At 46.9% G+C, this 24,391-nt stretch overlaps 1 protein-coding gene across 1 annotated transcript in view; it reads left to right on the top strand.

Annotated features, from left to right (window-relative positions):
• LOC139747625 (B-cell lymphoma/leukemia 11A-like) overlaps positions 1-24,391 on the top strand; it is a 125,822-nt gene that overhangs the window by 27,702 nt on the left and 73,729 nt on the right. Inside the window, 1 exon segment of the mRNA XM_071660114.1 lies at positions 12,704-13,072. Coding sequence (XP_071516215.1) covers positions 12,704-13,072 — 369 coding nt within the window.

Raw genomic sequence — 24,391 nt, 5'->3', positions numbered from 1 at the left:
ACTTGAGATTTCAAATTCAAAAAAGCAGAATAAAAACATCAGTTATCTCAAAGATAAACAAGACAGACGCGTGTTTACCGTAAACCTAAATCCACAGAGATGAATGAATAATCGCCACATCTGATCAGTATCGTCTTAATGCACCGCACTAGGAAAAAGAATCGCACTTTCTTTCTCCCCGTCGTAGCAAAAAATCCATACATCAAAATTCGCATTGGTTAGAGCACTGTGCGAAACGCCATGGCCCCACATCTGCGCTAGAGGGAGTACGTAGGATGTGTAGGAAAAATAGAATTAGCACCTATACCAGTTGTGATCATCGGGGTGAGGAGGGGATGGGGACGAGACAGGAGGAAGGTGTGGGGGGAGCAGGGGAACCAAGCCCTCCCAACTCAAACAGCAGCATAGCGAGAGGAGGAGGAGGAGGAGGAGGTGGAGGCGGCAGCTGGTAGCGGTGTGTGTGGTAGAAGGCGCGAGCGAGCGAGCCGCCACCACCGCCGCCGCTGCCGCTTCAGACAAACAGCGTAGCGCCTGGAAATTACCACGTCTTTTCACCGTGGGGGCCCCCAGCCTGCGCCCGGTTTTTATCGCTGCGTTTCGTCGCGTTCCACACGACGCTTTTTCGAAACCCACCAACCCCCCCGCCCTTGCGCTCGCTCCCATCACACCCCTCGCACGCCTGGCGTAGGACGCAAAGACCACCGATCCTGACGAGCGAATGTACGTCATCACAGTATGTTTTAGTGGCATTATAAATGCACTGTACATTCCCAAAACGAGACGAAGCCGCTTGAGAGAGGAGCGACACCGCTTCGGAATCAAAGCGTTCGAAGCTTCGACCATAGAAAACGGAGAGCGTGAGTTGGCGGGAAGGAATTAGGCGCGCACCGGAGTGGAACGGTTTTCTCATAAGGCACGTGGCTACCTAAGCGACGCATGCGCACGCCGCCTCCCGCGCGCCCCCACTCCCTTGTGACAATCATTACTGTTATACGACAATTTTCTTTTCCTTCGTAAACTTAAATATATATATATATATATATATATATATATATATATATATATATATATATATATATACAAAACACATCATAACGAAGTCGCAATTAAACCTCTTCGAACGCTCGAGTGTTTTCGATCCTCGCTTCAAAATTAGGATAACAATACTATTATCTATTTCAAATTGCCTGGTGTTTTAGAAAAAAAAAAGAGAACACTTTCTGACGTATTATTAGCCTGGCTCATTAATTCACAAGTAATTTATGTATTATTAGAAGCTGTGTTTGTTTCTCCTAATCTCTTTCACTCTTCAATTGACTACAATCATTGTACATTGACACGTATGATTTCTCTCATACCATTTCCCATCCCATTACCTTAATTACACGTTATTATACAATTATTAACACTAGTCAGGATATTCTTTTCTCAGACGTCTCATTGGGCGTTTAGATATTTATATATACATATACGTGTGTTTATATATATATATTTGCGTATATTTGCGTGTGTGGACGTATGTATATACATGTGTAGGGGGGGGGGGGCCATTTCTTTCGTCTGTTTCCTTGCGCTACCTCGCAAACGCGGGAGACAGCGACAAAGTATAAAAAAAAGAAAAAAAAAAAAAAATATATATATATATATATATATATATATATATATATATATATATAGAGAGAGAGAGAGAGAGAGAGAGAGAGAGAGAGGGAGAGAGAGAGAGAGAGAGAGAGAGAGTGTGTGTATTCCATGTTTGTCTTTCTTCTTTGTGCTTCCTGTTATACATATGTAAATAACAGGGTATTTCCTGGGCGTCAGGAAATTAAAAGTTATATATATATATACATATATATATATATATATATATATATATATATATATATATATATATATATATATTGCCGAAGGAGAGGTGTTCAGCGCCGTAAAAGGCGAACTACCCACCGAACGACAAAGAAAATGGCAACAATGCTCCCCCCCCCCCACCCACACACACACACACACACACACACACACACTAATATCCTCGATTGAACATTTAGATAAATGTATCTCCGTGTGACCTGGAGCGGAGGGCAGCGCACACATAACAACGGTCAGTCGCCTGGGCCCCGCTGGCCCACCCAACCCCACCCAAACCCACCCCTGATCATCTGTACAGGACAAAAAGGCCACACTATTGTCGCCGCCCACCACCACCACCTCCATCCACCCACCCATCTCCACCGCCCCCTCCTCCTCCTCCTCCTCCTCCTGCTCCTCCTCCTCCCTCACCCCCCAATACCCACACACACACACACACACCCACTACCCACACCATTTGCCTGCACACCCCCACTGACCTTCTTCCCCTTCTCCCCCTCTACCAACCCACCCGCTCCTCTTTTCCCCTCTCTCCTTCGACAGCAATTTTACTGCTGCTTTTTAAAAGCGTTCGAGTTGTTTTGAGGCCTTCGCTTGAGGCCCGGGGTGGTCGGAAACCCTGAAACAGTGGTGAATGGTCCGCTAGCCTCCGTATCGTTACATTCACTTATTTAATCTTATACTTAAGGTAGAAAATTTTTCTTCGTTCACTTAAGGAAAGAATCTTGGTCAACGATTCGAATAACTAACCTTAATTTGAAGGTGAATTCAGAGGGGAAAAAAGGGGACTAACAATTTAATGATACTGAAGAGAGAGAGAGAGAAAAAAAAAAGAATATTGTGGATTTACAGTGTAAAAAAAAAATGATTTACGTCGTTATGTGGAAAACCCACACACACACACACACACACACACACACACACACACACACACACACACACACACACACACACACACATCACCAGTTACAGAGATATGTCACATTCGAATACATATTCCCAAGGAGCGTAAGTCTACGGTCGTATAGAACCTCCCTCTCCACCACGCTTGACCTCATACCGATATGACATCAAAATCTAATATTCCTGGACGTAATCCAGACATACAAATGTCTTTTATCAGACGACATGGATAACCCCCCGTCACGCGCAACCCCGTCACACGCAACCCCGTCACGCGCAACCCTTCGGCAAAGGTGGAAACGCTTGTCAGTGTCCTCTTGCTAACGGGCTGTGGGGTGTGGGGGTGTTAACAGTAGCAGTGGCATGATATACTACTACTACTACTACCACTACTACTCCTACTACTACTATTACTACTACTACTGTCCCTCCCTTCGACCGCAGGGAGGAGGGGGTTCTATGGGCTCTGTACGTCCGTTGGCGGTACTGACTCGAGGGTAAAGGGTATAGGGTAGGGTAGGGTGTGAGGGGATGATACCCCTATGGCACAGAGGGGGCGCCCGCTGGCGACGCTGAGGTGAGGGAGGGAGGAGGGAGGAGAGAGAGAGAGAGAGAGAGGGAGGAGGGAGGGAGGGAGGGAGGAGGGAGGAGCTGTTTAGCCACTGGTCACAAAAGGCGGCAGTAACCCGGGCGGGCGAAAGTCGTAACCCGCACCCGAAAGCCTCCACGTTCCAGATTCTGTACATCTTATAGTCGTGTTTTCGGGTCCCGTTGTGGTGGCTTGATGGCGGGGGTGGGGTGTGGTGTGGTGGGGAAGAGAGAGAGAGGGAGGGGAGAAGGTGATGGCTGGGCCAGATCCGCTGGGATCTGGCGTAATCTGAGGTTAGGAGGGTCAGGGAATGGGGTTATCTGGGGTTGTTTGACTGGGAATGGAGGTTGTTTGTGATTGTCTGATGGGGATTCGTTCTCGTATTACCGGCAATGTTATTTTCCCGGACCATATTTGACATGGAAAATATAATGTGAGTTGGAGATGAAGGTTTTTCTTTTTATATTTTCATTTTCCTATCTTTTTTTTTTGGTCATGGGTACAGGAAGATATGGAAAATGGGGCGGTGTGGATAATTACATTCATTTTTTTGTTTTTTGTCGTTAATGGACGAAAGATTACATTGTAGAGAAGGAGGTGTTTATGCGGTCGTGTTATGTAGAGAAGGAGGTGGTTATACGGTCGTGTTATGTAGAGAAGGAGGTGGTTATATGGTTATGTAGAGTAGGAGGTGGTTATACGGTCGTGTTATGTAGAGAAGGAGGTGGTTATATGGTTATGTAGACTAGGAGGTGGTTATACGGTCGTGTTATGTAGAGAAGGAGGTGGTTATACGGTTATGTAGAGAAGGAGGTCGTTATACGGTCGTGTTATGTAGAGAAGGAGGTGGTTATACGGTCATGTTATGTAGAGAAGGAGGTGGTTATACGGTCGTGTTATGTAGAGAAGGAGGTGGTTATACGGTCGTGTTATGTAGAGAAGGAGGTGGTTATACGGTTATGTAGAGTAGGAGGTGGTTAAACGGTCGTGTTATGTAGAGAAGGAGGTGGTTATGCGGTCGTGTTATGTAGAGAAGGAGGTGGTTATACGGTCATGTTATGTAGAGAAGGAGGTGGTTATACGGTCGTGTTATGTAGAGAAGGAGGTGGTTATAAGGTCATGTTGTTACGTAGTTTTACAAATTGGTCAAACCTAAAAAAGGGGATGAGGTTAACAGAACGAGGGGAACTGAGGGTATGGGGGGGGGGTTGAGTTGAGTTACCGGGGAGGGAGAGGAAGGGGAGTTGGGGTGGGGGGAAGTTGTTGAGTTACGGGGAGGGAAGGGGAGTTGGGGTGGGGGGAAGTTGTTGAGTTACGGGGAGGGAAGGGGAGTTAAGTACCTCAAGGCGTTCAACTGTGGTCAAGTGTTGTGACTAAGGCGGACAGGAGGAGGTGGTTGTTATAAGTAACGATGGTTGTGGTCTGGTGAGAACTTGAGGACTGGTGTCACTGGAGCAGTGAAAAAAAAAACAGGCATTCCGATTTTGTTTGTGTGTGTGTGTGTGTGTGTGTGTGTGTGTGTGTGTGTGTGTGTGTCTGCTTCTTCAGCCTTGTTGGCGAGTTTCTTTGTGTGTCTGTGTGTCTGTGTGTCTGTGTGTGTGTATCTGCTTCTTCAGCCTTGTTGGCGAGAATTCTAATTTTTGTGTATCTAAATTAAGCGTGCGAAAATTTATATCTAAAAGTTAGTGGCTTCTTCGAACCAATTTTATCGTATTTGATACAGGAATCTGATTTCTTTTTCGGCGTTTTGAATCATTTTGATCGGATTTGATGTATTCTGATTTTTTTAAAATAACGTGTTCAGGCAAATAATTCTCGAATCTATTAAAAAGAATCTAAATTGGAAGGTTCCGACCCAATTTTATTGAATCTGATACAGAAATATGATTATAGGAATGTGTTTCGAGCTAGTAATTTTCGAATTGAGTTTAAAGATCTAAACTGGAATGTTCCGACCCAATTTTATTGAATCTGATACAGAAATATGATTATAGGAATGTGTTTCGAGCTAGTAATTTTCGAATTGAGTTTAAAGATCTAAATCGGAGTGTTTCGAACCAGTTTTATCGAATCCAGTACAGAAATCTATTTGTATTAAACCTGCTTCGAGCCAGTAATGTAGTGGAAAAATCTGAATATGAGTCTTTCGAAACCATTTGATATTCGATATTTAGGAAAGTGTTTCGAGCCAAAAATTTTCGAATTCAGTACAAAATGATCCGTCGTTCTGAGGAATGCGTCTGTAGGAGACTGGCGCTGCTCAACACGCCAGGAAAGGAGGACCCGCCAGAGAGAGGAGGACGAGTAAGCTGGCTCAGTCGTACCACAGACCCGCCAAAGAGAGGAGGACGAGTAAGCTGGCTCAGCCGTGCCACAGACCCGCCAAAGAGAGGAGGACGAGTAAGCTGGTTCAGACGTGCCACAGACCCGCCAAAGAGAGGAGGACGAATAAGCTGGCTCAGCCATGCCACAGACCCGGCAGAAAGCACTCAGAACCATCAGGTCCGACACGCCCACCTTCCAACGAACACCTGCTGCCCCATATCAACGCCGCCGCAACCACGTCAAGCTCACCAGAACCTTTCCCTTCCCCACCTCCCTTCCCCCACCTCAACGACACCCCCCCTTCCCCTAGCAGCACCACCGGCCTCCATCCCTCCCTCCAAACCCCCCGCAAGGGCTGTGGGCGCGTGGCCTGACAGAGCTGCTCAATAAACTGTACTTACGCCCATTTGTGTCAGTTGCCACCTCATCACGCCCCCTTCCGAGCGCCCGCGACAGCGACTTCGAGGTGGTAAACGATGGTTGGCGCCGCTCCCCCCGGAGGCCCCGAGTAAACCCACCCACCCATCGGCTCCTGGTACTGGGGCAAGTCTCTTACCCGAAGGACCGTGATAGGCTAAGTCAAGTGTGAGATGGCAGCACCAAGCCTGTGCATGACTGCTGTCATGCACTTCATGAACAGGCAAAAAAAAAAGGAGACAAAGCGACCACGCTGAAAACAAAGGAAGGAACTTGCATGGCATCAGTAATCAGAAAGATAGTTTCATGCACTTCCATTCTTCTTCTTTTTTTTTCCTGACACGTGATCAAAGCACACAAAAGCAACAATAGATGGACGAGACGAAGGATGGGACAACACAGTCCACGAGAACGTAATACATATGCTTTTTCTGCCACTGATGTGTCCAATACTGTTTCGGGTATGGAGAGGAATTGTAATCCATGGTAATATGTCCATTCACTCCACCGTCATGATTGCAGCTCCACGTCCGGCACAATTATGCAAATTCTCTAAACAAATACTGACCACACGGGAGCCTTTATTAGATCAAATGAGAGCGTGTGTGGGTGGAGGGTGCGGAGGTGGGTTAGGGCCAGGGAGGTGTGGAGAGGGGGAGGAGGTCGTTGTCGGGGAGGTTGAGGAGGAGGAGGAGGGAGGGAGGTGGGTAGCGGTGGTGCTGCCGAGCCCGAGGGGTGTGGGGGGGTGGTAGGTGGGGGGAGGGTCAGGGGTGGGGGGGTGTCACTGTGTTGGCGGGAGAGTACAATTGTTCATCACGTCATCCCTACTGGACACAGCTCACTTCTCTCGCCCATGTAGCTGTTTCTGTTTTGGCAAAGTTACCCCCCCATGCACACGTCCCACTCAAAGTCATCAGTCACGATGCAGTACAGGAGGCGAGGAGTGAAGACCAACCAACCAACGAGTCTCGGCAGGAGAGGAGCGTCTTTATTGAGATGTCTCCCTCCTCAGGAGCTACAGTCATGAGTGAGGGAGAGTCCCTGGGTTAAAACAAACATCCCACCACCACCAGCCAGCCAGTCAGCCAGGCAGGCAGGCAGCCAGCCGTCCTTAGATGCTCGCCTGTCCATTCCCCTCCTCCTCCAAGACCAGGTCTCCGCCACGACTGTTGTTCGGACATCAACACGACGGCGAGAAACACTCAGGGGTGACGTCATCCAGTGCTCCTCGCAAAGTGGTCCTCCTATTTTGGGTGCTACTTGTTGCGTTGTTTCGCGCCTCCTCCTCCTCCTCCTCCTCCCTAAATCATAACCTTTGACGGACTTGGGTAGGGCATGTTGGAGTGCTCTCTCTCTCTCTCTCTCTCTCTCTCTCTCTCTCTCTCTCTCTCTCTCTCTCTCTCTCTCTACGTCTCTACATAGCCATGGTGGTATGGTAAGAGACACGTCTGTTTGTCAACAGGTCCGTAAACGCATCAAAAATAATGACCGAAATGACCATTTTTCTCGTCCTTTTTTTTTCCCCCCCGGACAGAAGCAATACAGTGTTGTGGAAAACGAACGAGGGTTTTTCTCCCTGGCATTGAGGAACTTTAAGTTGCTCTGGAAGTTCAAGATAAAAACATATGGGTTCAAGAACTTCCTCCCGACCTTAGGTTCTCTTCGAGGACGTCTCAAGGAGCAGCTCTCTCGATGCCGGTGTGGTGGTTCGGACAAGCAGACAGCCTGAAGAGCTCGGCCGTATTCCCCGTGTTTAGCTAGAAGGGACGACCATCTTGGTGATTTTAGGCTCAAATATCTCGCCAGGAATGTCACAGGGACTCGACTCGGCCAGTGTCGAGAGCCGCCAGGGGAAAAAGAGCCCAATGTCGAGCAGGGGTATAAAGGCGGAAGTCCTCCGGCAGGGGGTTAGGACGAAGTCGTGTTTATTTGGATCAGATTTTTTGGTGTAGTGTTTCTGGCCTGAACGAGTCTTAGTAAACCCAATGTTTCTGTTGACTTTACCTGCTAAGCATATCTCCCAGTCAGCTGGCCATCAACAGCGGAAACCGTATGTAAACTCCCTCGCTATTTCTAACGTATACACAATGCGTCAGCCTGACGCTGAGGAGAGTTATTTCAGTCAGCTTCGCTTATATATATATATATATATATATATATATATATATATATATATATATATATATATATATATATATGACCTTTCTTCGTATCAAGCAGTATTTACCGAAGATGTCTCAAGCAGCGGTGATAAATGGAATTCCTTTCCGGTCACTTGACGGCGAAGACGCTCATCTTTCACGACGCCCTCTCTCTTGTCTCCTGATGGGTCAGGTCCTCCGCGGCTTCCATCCACGCATTTCCCCTCAACCTTCCCTTTTCATCCCGACACTCACCGCTTGCGTCATCACACTGACCTCCTCTACCTTCCCCTCTCCATCCTCACAGTTTTCTTCTATATATTTTTCCACGTCTCCTCAACCTCGATCTTTTATTTCTCAAGTTTTCCTCAGCTTCCTTCCTTTCCTCCGTCTGCCTCAACCCTCTTGCATCCTTCGAAACTCATCCTTCAACCTTCTTTTCCTATCTCAACTTCTCCCTCAACTTCCACACACATTCTGCACCTTCTTATATTTACCTTAAATGTCTCTTTCTATCCTCACGGTTCCTATCCATGTTCCATCATTCCTGAGCCTTGTGAGTTTTCCTCCTCACACCTTTATTTCCATGGCAACCAGCGTTATCTAATCCCTGCCTCAGATATTTACTTTCTTCATCTAAACTTGTGTCTAATTCTCCCACACCTCACCTCCAGCTGTGATTCTTTTACTCCCACGAAATTAACTCATCCTTGATTCAGCAGTTCTTACTTACTGCCACCTAACCCTCCCTCATCCAGCTGTATGCCACCTAACCCTCCATCATCCATACCTCCCACACCCAGGTCTCCAACACCCAATTTTCGGTCACTCAGACCGCCACGACCAAGAGTTCCACCACCGTCCATCCTCCAAGCCTCCACCGGTCTAACCCTCCACCTCCCGGCCTCCAACCCCGAACCTTCCACCATTCAGTCCTCCATCACTCAACCATCCCTCTCCTTGCCCTCCGCCACCCAGTTCTCCATTTCCCAGCCCTCCGTCATCATTCACCCTTCCTCTATTCAATCCATCATCGTTCAATCCTCCATCACTCAGTCCTCCAACCCAATCAAATTTCAGACTTGATCAACCATGGCTTCAACCACCCAACCCTCAACCTTCCACCATTCGGCCCTCTACTGTACAGCCCTCAACCACCTAGCCTTCTGTCAACCAATCACCAGCCCTCCGTCTGCCAGTCCCCACTCCTCCGTCAGCACAGTTTTCAGCCCTTCCATCAGCCGCTAGTTCCTAGCCCTCCGTCAGCCAGTCCCTAGACCTCCGTCAGTCAGTCCCTAGACCTCCGTCAGCCAGACCCTAACCCTCCGCCAATCAGTCCTCAGCCCACCGTCAGCATTTCCCTTGTCCTGCGTCAACCAGCTCCCAGACCTCCGTCAGCCAGTCCCAAGCTCCCGGTCAACCAATCCCCAAATCTCCGTCAGCCAGTCTACAGACCTCCGTCAACCAGTCCCTAGCCCGATGTCAGCCATTCCTCAACCATCTGCCTTCCAGCTTGCACCTCGACCGACAACACTGCATCAGTGCGGCGGTGATGTTCGGAGTGTGATAAATGCCGCTTTTTACTAATTGTGGTGTATGTGATTTAACGTTGTCGTCCCTCCCTTCTTCCTCCCCCTCCCGACGTGTAGCCCTCCTCCACCCCGCTGTGGCCCACCCTCAGGCGCCCGCAGCTACGCCCTACCTAAGGCCGAAGGGGAGAACGAGGAGGAGGAGGAGGAGGGAGGGAGGAGGAGGGCCGGCTCTGATGAATATTCAGATATCGAATCCAAAATCATATTATCGGCTTAGCATATCTCATAATTTTGGGAGACTGTCTCAGAGCGAGGAGGAGGAGGAGGAGGAGGACCTTGGCATGCGTTGCGGAGAGGAACGGACCAGTTGTGTCTGACGGAGGGAGGATTGAAGATCGGCGCTGCATGAGAAATGGCCGAATCTGCTGGGCTAGAGGCAGTGGACGATTGGTGATCGATCAGCTCCCTCCCTGATAAGGACAGTTGTCGAGGGGTGCCACTTTTAAATTGGACCCCACTGACTATTTTTCTTTTCAAGTGCGAGATCTGGTGTGGCGGCGGTGGCGGTGGCGGCGGTGGCGGTGGTTTGCCACAATACCCAGCCACCCAATTCGTCATATCGCCCGGGGGCTGCGTCCCATTGTGGCCGCGGCGCCTCCGTCCATGTGAACTTTGTTAACGATGTATTTTCACATGGATGACCACACCTGACAACAATGAGTCTTGCGCCTCTCTCTCGCGCGCGCTTGGTGTCACTGGCGTCCACTCGATAACTATGAAAATAATACTGAATGTCAATTCGCTATATACCAAGGGAATGACGACGAACCAAGAAAAATATATACAGAAGATAACCGACCCTTGAATATGGAGTATAAAGTAAATAGGCAGTAAACTGTCACATGTATTTGATAGTATACAGTAAACTGTCACATGTATTTGATAGTATACAGTAAACTGTCACATGTATTTGATAGTATACAGTAAACTGTCACATGTATTTAATAGTATACAGTAAACTGTCACATGTATTTGATAGTATACAGTAAACTGTCACATGTATTTAACTGATAACAGCAAATAGAAATAGCATACAGTAAACTGTCGCATGTATTTAATAGTATACAGTAAACTGTCACATGTATTTGATAGTATACAGTAAACTGTCACATGTATTTAACTGATAACAGCAAATAGAAATAGTATACAGTAAACTGTCATGTATTTAATAGTATACAGTAAACTGTCACATGTATTTAATGGTATACAGTAAACTGTTACATGTATTTAACTGATAACAGCAAATAGAAATAGTATACAGTAAACTGTCACATGTATTTAACTGATAACAACAGACAAAAATACTTTTCTAAAAGGTAATCACAACAGAATTATATATACACAAAGTAATCCCTTCCTCAGGGAGAGAAAATGCAAGTGATCCGGAAATAAATGATAAATCCAATAACCTTAAAAAAAAAAAAAAAGAAAAAGAAACGTCAGATAAGCCGTGAACCCAGGCGTTGCCTTGATGATATGGCCATGACAATGACAGAGCTTCGATTTTACACCCATGCGTCATGTTCGAAACCACCCACCACCACCCGACCCACCTCGACCCGCACTGTCGAACACCAGGGCGTCTTGCTCAGAAGACCGAAACACAGTACGCCCATGCCTCGGGTATATATTCCCTCCCACCACGAGCTCTTTAACCTCCCGCTAAAGTACATTTGTGTCCCATTTTGAACACCCTAATCATCCACACTACTAAAGAGCTATGCAGTATACTGGAAGATGGCACGCCGAACTGTCCAAAGACGTACTTGTGAGCAGGGTATCTTAGCGCTGACGAGCACACACACACACACACACATGACGCGTCCAGCTTGACTCACAGTTTCGTACAATTGTTTTTTCGTTGTCTGCCACGTTAAGTGGGTCTGTTTATATCATTTAACTCACACAATCTACATTTCTGGGGAAATAATGATATCCTGGAGGTTTAGCAGTTGGACTAGAAATTTTCCCTCGAATCATTAGTTGAATACAAATGACACTTGGTTCGCGTCGTTCAAACTCTGTGTCTTCCCCTTTTACCAATGACTCTTAACACCAGAGGACTCTCATGTTTCTCTATTGGGCATGAACGCTGGCCTGTTGCTCTGTTTGTGAGTAATCTCTACAGTGGCATCTCCATCTTCTATGAGGTTTTAGTCTATTATACCACTGGGTATACTGCCTCGGGTACATGGTTCTTATCCTAAGGGGAGTATCTTCTTGCTCGGTGCCTTTCATCCCACTTCCTCAGCTTCAAGAAACCGTCAGGGTATTAGAATGCCTAGTATTTCAGTGTTTAGATAGTGTATGGCTAATGACATGCACCGACTTCCTCACTGGTGTAGGAGGGTCGTGATTTCAACACATGGTGCGTGTCATGGGGGCCTGTAGTTCCCAGTCTATCGTGGAGTTCGAGTCAATTTCATAGAGTTCGTAGACGAAAAGGGGCCGTCACGTATCACACCAGAAGGCTTAATCATCATACTTAGCCAAACCACAAACGAAACCTTGGTGAAATTTTTCCCCCATAATTAGAGTGAGCTGTTAGATAATTAGAGTTAGCTGTTAGATATTCACATACGCATCAGTAGAGTCATCGACAAAATTCCTGAGAGACTCCGTAATACCTGGTTGGCGTTGTTCGAAGCTTTTTTTGAACCTATTACAGAGCCTCTTGTCTCTGCTTGATCGAGACAGAGGCTCGGTACGGCTTCGATCAGGCGTGTCCCATGAGCTCTGTCGGTGACTGTCTGAACCCAACATTTTTCTCGCAATCTTTCGTTTATATGCCAAATGTTGTAATGATTCTGTGACCCATTTAGAGCGTAAATCATCCCTCCCTCCGTCAAGTACTAATGTTGTGTACGTTGCAGGTGAGGGTGGAGGCGAGTGTGCCGACGTGCTGACGTGCGGGGTGTGCCAGAAGGACTTCCTTCTGGCCGACATCCTGCGCTTCATCCAGCACAAGGTCCACAACTGCCAGGCACCCACCGCGCCCTGCGGCCAAGACGCCCCCTCGGGCGAGCAGGACGCCGCTGCCACCGCCCCGCCCAGCGCTCGAGACCACAATGGCGACGTGGGCTCAGAGGGGCCCTCCAACCCGGCCAGTCCCGCCACCGTCCAGGAGGAAGGGGACGATGCCAAGGCCGACGATAAACGCAAGAGAGACGACGAAGACGACGCCCCAGCGAGAAAGAAGCCGCGCAGTACCCAAGACGCCGAGGCTAACACGACAGATTCCGGTGAGTAGAAGTTCTCGTGAGTCTCTTAAGGGCAGGAAGGGATGGGAATGCTTTGTGATCCACTTTAGATTTCGACAATTAAGACCGCCCACCTCCCCTTAAATAACGCCAGAATGGCTCCTTGAAATATCAGGTCAAAAACATCGCCGAGTTCTCGATATTGTGTCCCTGATTGGAAGATGGCGCTCGATCTGTCGACTTTTTAGAGGTTCGACCTCCTATTCGTGGATAGTAATCGACGTCCAAGATCTTGCCTACAAACAGTGATAGTGTTCGACGATGATGAGTCTTGAGACCTCCAAAAATGTGCCAGCGTTTGACGTTAAAGGGTCTGACCTCCAAATATCGTCAGAGGTCGACACTAAGGGTGTCTCTCAACACTCCAAAGGTCGCCATTGTTGGACGCTAAGTATCTGACCTCCAAATGCCGCCGGCACTCGATGTTCAGAGTCTTACCTACAAATATTGCCAACTTTCGACTTTAAAGACTTTGACCTCCAAATGTCTCCAGTTTTTTTGTTACTTACAAGCACGTTAAATGTACTACCTTATCATGGTAAGAATATATATATATATATATATATATATATATATATATATATATATATATATATATATATATTTCTTTTTTTTTTTGGCTTTGTCGCTGTCTCCCGCGTTAGCGAGGTAGCGCAAGGAAACAGACGAGAGAATGGCCCAACCCACCCACATACACATGTATATACATACACGTCCACACACGCATATATACATACCTATACATCTCAATGCATACATATATATACACACACAGACATATACATATATACACATGTACATAATTCATACTGTCTGCCTTTATATATATATATATCATCGCAAAATCCTCTATGATCGGATCTTTCGAACGACTAAGAAACATATATCTCAAGGCTTCTTACAAGTGTTAGATGCAGAGCCACCGACCGAGATATTCAGCCAGTATCTACCCACAACCCGATATATGACCTCGCAACAGTATCTTGTATATGAAAGGCCACGCAGCCGCTCAGTTCCACCCCCCACCCGCCAACCCCCTCCGGCCTCCTAAAAACGCCAATAAACGCCATAATTTCTCCACGGGTGATCGCTTGGCATCTTCCATTTCATTAGGGCGCGGGTGAGCGACGGAGTAAATCAGCGCCAGTTGCCACCAAAACAAACCCGCAGTGCCTGGACGCCCCAGTTCTGGATCATAAGGCTAATTGAGGGACCGTGTTCTGGCCCCGGACCTTCTTCGTCTTATTCTCCACCACCCCTCCTACTCCTTTCTCTCTCTCTCTCTCTCTCTCTCTCTCTCTCTCTCTCTCTCTCTCTCTCTCTCTCTTTCCCGGGTCTTTTTCCTCCTCCTCCTCTCTCCTCCTCTTCTTCCTCCTCCTCCTCCTCCACCCCCACGTCCCTCTCCCAACGCGAGTCGCATTCTCTTCCTCCTCCTCCTCCTCCTCCTCCTCCTCGCACGACGCTCCCTTTCCATGACTTCCTCCGTAGTCGCCGGCTCTCTCTCTCTCTCTCTCTCTCTCTCTCTCTCTCTCTCTCTCTCTCTCTCTCTATCTATCTATCTATCTATCTATCTATCTCTCAGACACTCCCCCCGATCTTCCTTACTCCCTCCCCCCCATTACCTCCCTCCTGCCTCCCCAAGCCCAAGAGGGAGGGTTAGGTCAGGGAGGGAGGGAGACTGTCGACAACCACTTAGCCTTCTCCGAAGTGACATTCATCATGCGTGGAGAGAGAGAGAGAGAGAGAGAGAGAGAGAGAGAGAGAGAGAGAGACTGTGTTCTGTCACACTGTCTCTTCCGACGTAACCATCTTCGTGGAGGCTTGAGAGAGAGAGAGAGAGAGAGAGAGAGAGAGAGAGAGAGAGAGAGAGAGAGAGAGAAAAAAACAGAAGCGGATGACAGATAACTGATATAATGATGCTAGTTCGGATACCTCATGACACTGACGACTGACGTATGAAACGGGATTGATGATACGGGTGGGGAAATAAAAAATAAAGAATAGAAGTCCATAAATAACTATAGGATGATAACAGTAGAGTGGCACCGCCAACCATTGATTCTCGACCTCCCCTGACACCGTCGAAGGATAACAACGGGAGCTCAGACACCAACACACACACCACCAACACGTTCGACCTTCTCCACCACCACCGACCGCCCGCCCGGCACCCCCGTCGAAAGATCACACGGGGGGTTTTCCCAGACCGCCGAATGATAACACGGGGAGCCCACCAACCGACAGCCGTATTTTGGCCCGTCCCCGGCGCCTGGCTTCTTTTATCGGTGCCTCTTCCTGTCCATAGCGGGCCGGCGCCAGGGGGGAAGACACACATTTGTTCATGGAGCCTCGACCGTCCCCCGACCTCGCTCCCGCAACATTGCCCAACTCTCTACAATACCTGACATCGTCCACGCCCGAGCCCTCCCTCACTGCCTCACACACTTCATCCCTGTGTATTTCTCAGTGTCGTTTCTGCTTTAGATATCGACCACGTGGAAAACGCCAAGCTACGATCTCACCTTTTGGAATAAAAAAAGGACTTTTTATACACACCTCCCTTCGGCATCGAAGTGGTGTTTCCTCCCTCCCGTTTTCATACAGACTTTCATGACGCGTTGAAGAATATCTTCAATCTTATCAGTGTGTGAGGTACTGGATCAAAGAGGGTGTTCTGTAGAAGGCTGAATCACTGATAAGACATTACACTTTCAGTTCGTGTGTGTGTGTGTGTGTGTGTGTGTGTGTGTGTGTGTGTGTTTGTGTCGTTCCTAAGGGCATGTGGGCTGTGTCGATACTCAACGTCCGGTGGGAAAGAGGGGTCGAGAACCGCCTCAATATGGAGAGGCCGAGCGGGGCGCTGGTTCAGCGATGGTAGTCGTTCTTAATGAATCGAATCTCACAGGACGACGGTGATTATTATAATGGAGTAAGAGAGAGGGTTGGTCCGTCTCAGCAGTGGTTCTAGGAGTGAGGGTGGTGGGCTGTGTGGTGTAGTGGCGATAGGTCGCTTGTAGAGCAGTGGCCGTTGCACGAGGCTGGTCGTTTGGTGTGGTAGTGGATGGGTGAGGTGTCCGGTGCTATCGGGAGAACGAGACTTCTTCGCTCCTTACTTATTTCCCCTCCTTCCTCTCTTGCCTCTTTACTTACTCCCTCCTTCCTCTTCTCACTCTTTCCTTGTCGTCCAAATTCTTCTGAATTACCTTGCTCTTTTATCCCGAATATGTTGGATTATTTTCTATTCACTTGGAAATATATATCTTATGCATTCTATTTTTCATATATATATATTCGCCATTTTCCGCGTTAGCGAGGTAGTGTTAAGATTAGAGGACTGAACCTAAGAGGGAAAAATCCTCACTTGGCCCCCTTCTCTGTTCCTTCTTTTGGAAAAGTAAAAACTCGAGGAGAGGATTTCCAGCCCCCTCGCTCCCTTCCCTTTTAGTCGCCTTTTACGACACGCAGGAATATGTGAGAAGTATTACTTCTCCACTGTCTGCAGGGATAATATATATATATATATATATATACACATATATATATATATATATATATACGTATCTCAGTAACTCCCAGCGCCTCTTTATCTGCGAAGTCCAGTACACAATGCGTGAAATTTTTTGTGGGCTGTGAGCTTCCCTGGGGGTGGTCGGTGGTCGCTCGCTGTCCTCGAGAGAGAGAGAGAGAGAGAGAGAGAGAGAGAGAGAGAGAGAGAGAGAGAGAGAAAAAAAAAATAAAAGATATTAATTTTTTACCAACTTTCCTTCCGCTGCAGGTAGCCAACCAGCCAGCCAGGTTTCTCTCCACGCTCCCAGGCTCTCGCTTCGAGTCCTCCTTGGGTCAACATCGAAAGGATGAGAAATAGAAGAGAAATGCGATTCACAAAAATGCGCGAGGACTCTGTAGTACTTTTTACGAAAAGCTTGGTTCTAGTTTTCCCCCCGGTTTTCCACGTCACCCCCCTTGGTCCTTATCATTCATCCCTCGTCCTTAATGATAAGATAAAGATGAGGGGGAAGGAAAACAAGAGATTCACTCAGGGCGGCATCCATCTTGTATCCAGTAGGCGTGGTGGATATCATCATCATCAACAGCCCATAAACCACATTCCATCTACCATAACCCCTCTCTACCCTCGTCCACCGCCCCCGGACAACCCTCCCGCCTCCCTCCCTCCCTCCTTGCTGCAGGTCCTGGAGAGAGGCCGTGTGCAATCCTCCCTTATCCTTCGCCTGGGTTCCCTGCAAGGCACTAGAGGGCCCCCAGTCCTCCGCTCCTAGAGGACAGTAGAGCCCTTCTTCGTGTTTGGGTGATCTGTGCTTCACAGCTATAGGAACGCATCATAGACCCTCTTCTCCTATCGAAGGGACAGTCCCACTTACTCTCCCCTTACAGGATGTGTTCGGATATACGATCCTTAACTCACTTTTTATTGCAAGAGATCCTATAGCAGCAACGCCTCCGGCCTTCACTCTCATCGCAGTTATAGGAGCACCATAAAGCCCTCCTCCTCCTCCTCCTCCTCCTCATCCTACCGAAGGGATTGTCCCTACTTTTTCCCCTCCCTTTAAAGGGCGTTATGATCCACGAACCCTCACTCACTTACTCTCAGTTACAAGACATCCTTATAGCAGCGACGTCTACCACCCTCACCCTCCTCCTCCTCCTCCTCCTACGTCTCCTTGAGGTGATACTGGAGCGGGTCGGGATCCTGCTGGAGGGGACCTTGGAAGGAGTCCTCCAGTGGGTCAGTGGGCTACCTCCTCCTCCTCCCCCAGTGATTACCCGCGCCGCACACCTGCCTCACCACGCCCCCCCTCTGCTACCACTCTGTCTACAAGTAATTTCCGGAATGAAACAAAGAAATTCGAGCAAGGAGGGCGTTGCTGTTTCTTATTTCTTTGTATAAATACATCTTTTCCGCCCTGATGGTAGAGGGACGTTGTACCTATGTAATGCTTTTGTGTATACGAGAATATCGAGGAAATTAGCGAATGCTCCACTAAACTCTTAAGATGCGCTTAAATGCTCACTGAAACAAACGTGACTCCTCCCCAAGTGGAGCACGCCATACTGCCAATATAGCTCCTACTGGTTTGAAAAAAAAAGAAAAAAAGAAAGAAATCTCTCTACTTCCTTCCTGTCATTTTAAATCAACCTTTTTTCTTCGTTCTCTTTTTTTTTCCCCCTCTGTCCAATCAGCGCCAAGCCAAAGTCTTCCTTTTAGACAAACGTAAATGTATTTTGCTATTGTCTTGGTTGTTAGGAAATGTACCTTACGAAGGGGTATGGGAGAACGTCATGCATCTTACGAGGTGTATGGTAGAACGTAATGTATCTTACGAGGGGGTATGGTAGAACGTAATGTACCTTACGAGGTGGATGGTAGAACGTAATGTACCTTACGAGGGGGTATGGTAGAACGTAATGTACCTTACTAGGTGTATGGTAAAACGTAATGTGCCTTACGAGGGGGTATGGTAGAACGTAATGTACCTTAAGAGGGGTATGGTAAAGCGCTATGTACGAGAAGTATGGTGGTGTACGAGGGGTATGGTAGAACGCTGTGTATCATATGAGGAGTGTGGTAGAATGTGAGCGATCCTAGCCAGGGTTGTGGGAGAACATAATGTACAATGCAAGGAATACGAAAGAACCTTATGTAGTTTACGTAAGAAAGTAATGTAGTTTACATGGAGCACGGCAAAGAGCGATGTAGTTGACATGGTGTACGTAAGACAGTCATGTAGTTTACATGGCGTGTGGCAGAAAGCGATGTAGTTTACATGGCGTGTGGCAGAAAGCGATGTAGTTTACATGGAGTGTGGCAGAAAGCGATGTAGTTCACATGGCGTGTGGCAGAAAGCGATGTAGTTTACATGGAGTACGACAGAAAGCGATGTAGTTTACATGGCGTACGGCAGAAAGCGATGTAGTTTACATGGCGTGTGGCAGAAAGCGATGTAGTTTACTAGTAACTACGGAACAATCCAATTACCTCCCCCCCTGACCGTTACTACTCTCCCACGCTCCGAAATAATGGAAGAAGAAGAAGAAGAAGAAAAGAAGAAAAAGAAAATAGCAACTTTGATAAATTATTTATTTACGAGAGTCTATTGTCGTGGGGTTGAGAGGGGGGTGGGGGGGTGGAGAAGGCCTCCTCCCCCACCAACCCACCCACCCACCCACCCCCGTCCGGCTCAGAGAAGGCAACATTTGGCAATATCCTGTCCGTGGTCAGGTGGTGGGGGGGCGTGCGGGCGCGCGGGCGGGACCCTGACCCCCGACGAAATGACCCCTCCAGCCACAACATGCGGATCGCCTAAGGCGCGGTGTTGGATAATGCTAACCCACCGCGAGGCGGTAAGGTCGTCCCCGCCGGCATGGAAAAGACGGGAAACCCGCCATACACGTCGCACTTCAAACCAGATTGATGTACGTTCAGTTCATACATAGCGCAGTGCGTGTATAACGAATAAATTGATTATGATAACTGAGCGTGGGTGAGGGAGGAGGGAGGGGTGAGTAGATATAAACCCAGTAGGTTTATAAAGGGGGGGGAGAGGAGATGGGGGGGGCATGGCAGACCAGCTCCCCCCCCCATGCTCGCTAAACCCCCCATCTCCCCTTTCGCCGGCCTGCAGTGTTACCAAGGCAAGCCTTCTCTCCCACCCTCACAGCTGCCGGTGCCTCCGCCCCCAAACAGGGGCGAATACAATGCGTAGTAACATTACCGCTCTAAGGTTGAGATTCCCTTATATGTCCATATGACAATATGGGGTCCTGCTGTTTCTAATATGCATTATCCGAACTCCAAAAAAAAACCTTTTTTTTTCTTTTAATCCAGAAAAAAAGATTCAGTTTCAAGAATAATACAAAGTTTTTTTGTTTTTTGCTTTTTTTTTTTTTTTTGCTGTATTTGAAGGTTATCAATGGCTAAAAGGTACGAACTCGCAATTCAGACCGTACGTCAGATATACGTAAGGGAGATATTAGGTTCCTCATTAAAGAGAAATACGAAGCATGAGTAATTAGAAAAACTGATGATAATTTTTATGAGTAATTGCATTCATTTCAGATTTGATTACATTATATATATATATATATATATATATATATATATATATATATATATATATATATATATATATATACATCTGCGTGTGTGGACGTGTATGTATATACATGTGTGTGTGGGTGGGTTGGGCCATTCTTTCGTCTGTTTCCTTGCGCTACCTCGCTAACGCGGGAGACAGCGACAAAGCAAAATAAATAAATAAATAAATATATATATATATATATATATATATATATATATATATATATATATATATAAATATAATTATTCCACATATTTTCTTAATTTATGCATATATTTCGGGTACTCATTATTTGTATAACAGTTGCTGTTAAGGTAGGCAATTTATATCGTTTTTTTTTTTCGTTATACACATACGTATGAAATATGTCACATTCGCACATAAAGCAGGACATTTTTATCGTAATTGGACGCTGTGCAAATAATTTCATTTTTCGAAATATTTCGAACGCTTTTCGGAAATATTTCCCCTCGTCATATTTACGCACACACACACACACACACACACACACACACACACACACACATACACACACATATATATAAATATATATGTAAGACCAATTTTTTTCGAATTTTTTGCCATTTTTTTTTTCTCTCCAATATTTCTTTTTTTTCCCTGCCTTCGCTTCTTTGATCGACATTCCCACGTTTACAAGCGTAGTTGAGGGAGGGAGTGAGGGAGCGGGAGGGAGAGAGAGAGAGAGGAGAGAGAGAGAGAGAGAGAGAGAGAGAGAGAGAGAGAGGGTCAAGCCTCGTCTTCCATATGGCGAAAGAGAGTGGTGGTGTGGTGTGGATGGGGAGGGGGCGAGACGGTCTTAATGGGGGAGTAGTGGGTGGTGGTTGGGGAAGAGAGGAGTGGGAAGGGAAGGGAAGTGGCAGGTGCATTAGCGGCGAGCGGCCTGAGCGGGGTCGTTTGGCGGCCACGCCTTCCGGTCTGGCCCTTGGGCAGTGGTCAGCGCGCCCCTCGGGCACCGACGCGTCGGGGTCCCCGCACCAGGTACAGGGCGGCTCCCTCACCCCCTCTCCTCCTACCTCAGGCAGGTCTCCGGTCCGCCTGGCACTGCTACACTTGGTCCCTATTGCCTTTACCATCCCTCCCCGCCGACACAAAGACTTTACTTTCTCCCTAGTCAGTAAAGTCACTTAGAATAAAGTAGACGGCAAAGTCACTTAAAGTAAAGTAGACGGCAAAGTCATTTAGAATAAAGTAGACGGCAAAGTCACTTAAAGTAAAGTAGACGGCAAAGTCATTTAGAATAAAGTAGACGGCAAAGTCACTTAAAGTAAAGTAGACGGCAAAGTCATTTAGAATAAAGTAGACGGCAAAGTCACTTAGAATAAAGTAGACGGCAAAGTCACTTAGAATAAAGTAAACAGCAAAGTCGTTTAGAATAAAGTAGACAGCAAAACCACTTAGAATAAAGTCACTTAGAATAAAGTAGACAGCAAAGTCACTTAGAATAAAGTAGACGGCAAAGTCATTAGAATAAAGTATATATTATGATTTAAACCCTACAAACACAGGTCATGTTTACAACCAATAAAGTAAATAAAGATTAGATAACGTCATTAAAGCACCCTGTTACGAGATGAACAAGGCTGAAATCTCATAACTTGTGTAATCATTTATCATTCGTAAACTTTCTTGGAGGTGATAAAGTAGGTAATGTTAATACAGTCCATTTATACCACTGAAATAACATTAGATAAGTAAATGATGATAAGAATACAAAAATTCAGTGGATTTAGGCTCCCACTCGGCTGGAAATACACAACTGGAGTATTACAGATATTACAAAACTCAGAGAAGGTCTTGATAGTAGCTAGATAACTGATGATAACTGATGATAAATGAGCTCAAGATCAAGGTGGACTGGAAACTAAAGAATGTTTCTAATCTTCGTGAAATACGTCAGTAAAGTCCCCCGCAGAACTCGTGAATTAAGTAAAGTCATTCTATACCTGTGAAACATTATCAGTAAAACACCAATAAACGAGTGAAATGACATCAATAAAGGCTTCCCTCTCAGTTTTACTAAGTCTCTTTCGCATCAGTAAGGCCCTGGAATACACTTGTGAATATCTAACATCGGTCGATGTTTAAGTAAAGTTCGTTCAGTTCTTGAGGTGTTCCAACACGACCAGTGTTCCTAAACATTTACGTTCGACCAGTGTTCCTCAACATTTACGTTCGACCAGTGTTCCTAAACATTTACGTTCGACCAGTGTTCCTCAACATTTACGTTCGACCAGTGTTCCTAAACATTTACGTTCGACCAGTGTTCCTATACATTTACGTTCGACCAGTGTTCCTAAACATTTACGTTCGACCAGTGTTCCTAAACATTTACGTTCGACCAGTGTTCCTAAACATTTACGTTCGACCAGTGTTCCTATACATTTACGTCATTAGCCTTCTAGTTCAGTTTTAGGAGGCCTCGGTGCCACTGGAATTTCCAGATCGTAATTCTAAAAACAGTAAAGCTTTTAATTTAGTCATAACGCCTAGTTTTATTTCGTTATCATGAACGGTATAGTTAAGGGAGGGTAATAATGATACGTTTGGTCAGTCGAACTCAGGATCCGAAGTTAAATCCAGGCTTGATAGTGACCCCGAGGCGATCAGAACCTACTTGCAGGTCTCGCCTGACATCCCACACCTTCGTCAGCAGATTCTAGTGTGCTGTTATGACTGGTAGCATACCTCCATCTGCTGTCGAGTTATTCCGTTGTGTATATTCTTTCTTGTATCTCCACTGATGATGTGATCATCACACGAAAGTGCACTTGGGAACTTATCGCGTTTCATTTCCCTGTGGACTCAGGACTATATATATATATATATATATATATATATATATATATATATATACATAGCGTTGGGTTCTTCCCACTCGAAAAGGAAGATACGTTTATCTTTTTTTATATCTTCATTTGACTTAAGTCTGTGAAGTGCGACGCCACTAAGAAGAGCAGCTGCTGCTGCTGGTGGTGTGGTGTCGTGTGCTTCTGATTATCACGAGGGTGGTGAGGATGTGGCCCTGGGGGCCCGGGGTTCCGGTAGGTGGCGTATTACCGCCACGCCCCCAGCAGCAGGTGCTGCCCACCCTCAACCCACCCCAGCTGATGATGAGCAGGATGACTGGGGGCTGAGCTGGGCTGGTCGGTGGACAAGTGGTGGCCATATACCCGAGGTGGAGCGGGCCCTAGCGGGCAGGATACGACGGAGAGAAGAGGAGAGGAGGAGAAGAGGAAGCAAAGACAGAGGAGGAGGGAGGCGAAGAGGAAGCAAAGACAGAGGAGGAGGAGGAGGAGGAGGAAGAGGAGGTTAAAAAGAAAAAATTAACCAGTATCCGGAGGGATTAAAATAAAGACCTCGTACTTGTTGGTCGAGGTGGACACACCTCCCTCCTCTCCCTTGTCGTGGCTGGGGTTAAGAGACCACGAAGCTAGGGTGAGGTGTAAGAGAGAGCCCACATGAGCTGGACAGGGGATGAGCCGACACCCACGTCATCAAGGTCGGCTCGCTGGCCAATAAGAACTAAAAAAGTACATCCTGAGTGTCCCCTCGACAAGTTGGTAACGAGGTTCTTCCTGCAGGAGTGGTCCGCCCCCGGGGAGGCTGGCGCCGGCCGGGCACGTGCGGCACCCACGGCACTTCATCTTAATTTATTCATGACGTTGCAAGACGACCAGCGGCAACCAGGCGGCCACGGCTGTGCGCCCCGGATTACATGGGGACCGGCGCTCATGGCGGCCGCCTCCTCCTCCTCCTCCTCCTCCTCCTCCTCCTCCTCGCTCCTCCTCCTCCGGCCCTTCCCCCACTACCTTCCAATACCTTAATGATGTTTATGTAACTTTTTACAAAATCTAAATACAGCATTATTTCATAACACAATACGTATAGCATAACTGTCTGATGTTACAATAAATCGTAAAGATGTTACATATATATATATATATATATATATATATATATATATATATATATATATATATATATATTGGAAGGATATTATCTCCATAACTGCTTTTGTTTCGTTGCCCTCACGACGAAAGAGGATAACCTCACATTTTCTAATCTACCACAAGTGAATTAATTCCAGTGACATTAGGTAATTCGTGCAAATGACCTGTTTGTGAAAGCGTGAAGCAGACAGTACAGGGAAGTGAGCACTCCACACCACCACCACCACCTC

Source organism: Panulirus ornatus, chromosome 69, assembly GCF_036320965.1.
Source record: "Panulirus ornatus isolate Po-2019 chromosome 69, ASM3632096v1, whole genome shotgun sequence".
NCBI lineage: Eukaryota > Metazoa > Arthropoda > Malacostraca > Decapoda > Palinuridae > Panulirus > Panulirus ornatus.
Note: the sequence above shows the minus strand (reverse complement) of the source record. Positions and strands in the feature narration are given on the sequence as shown.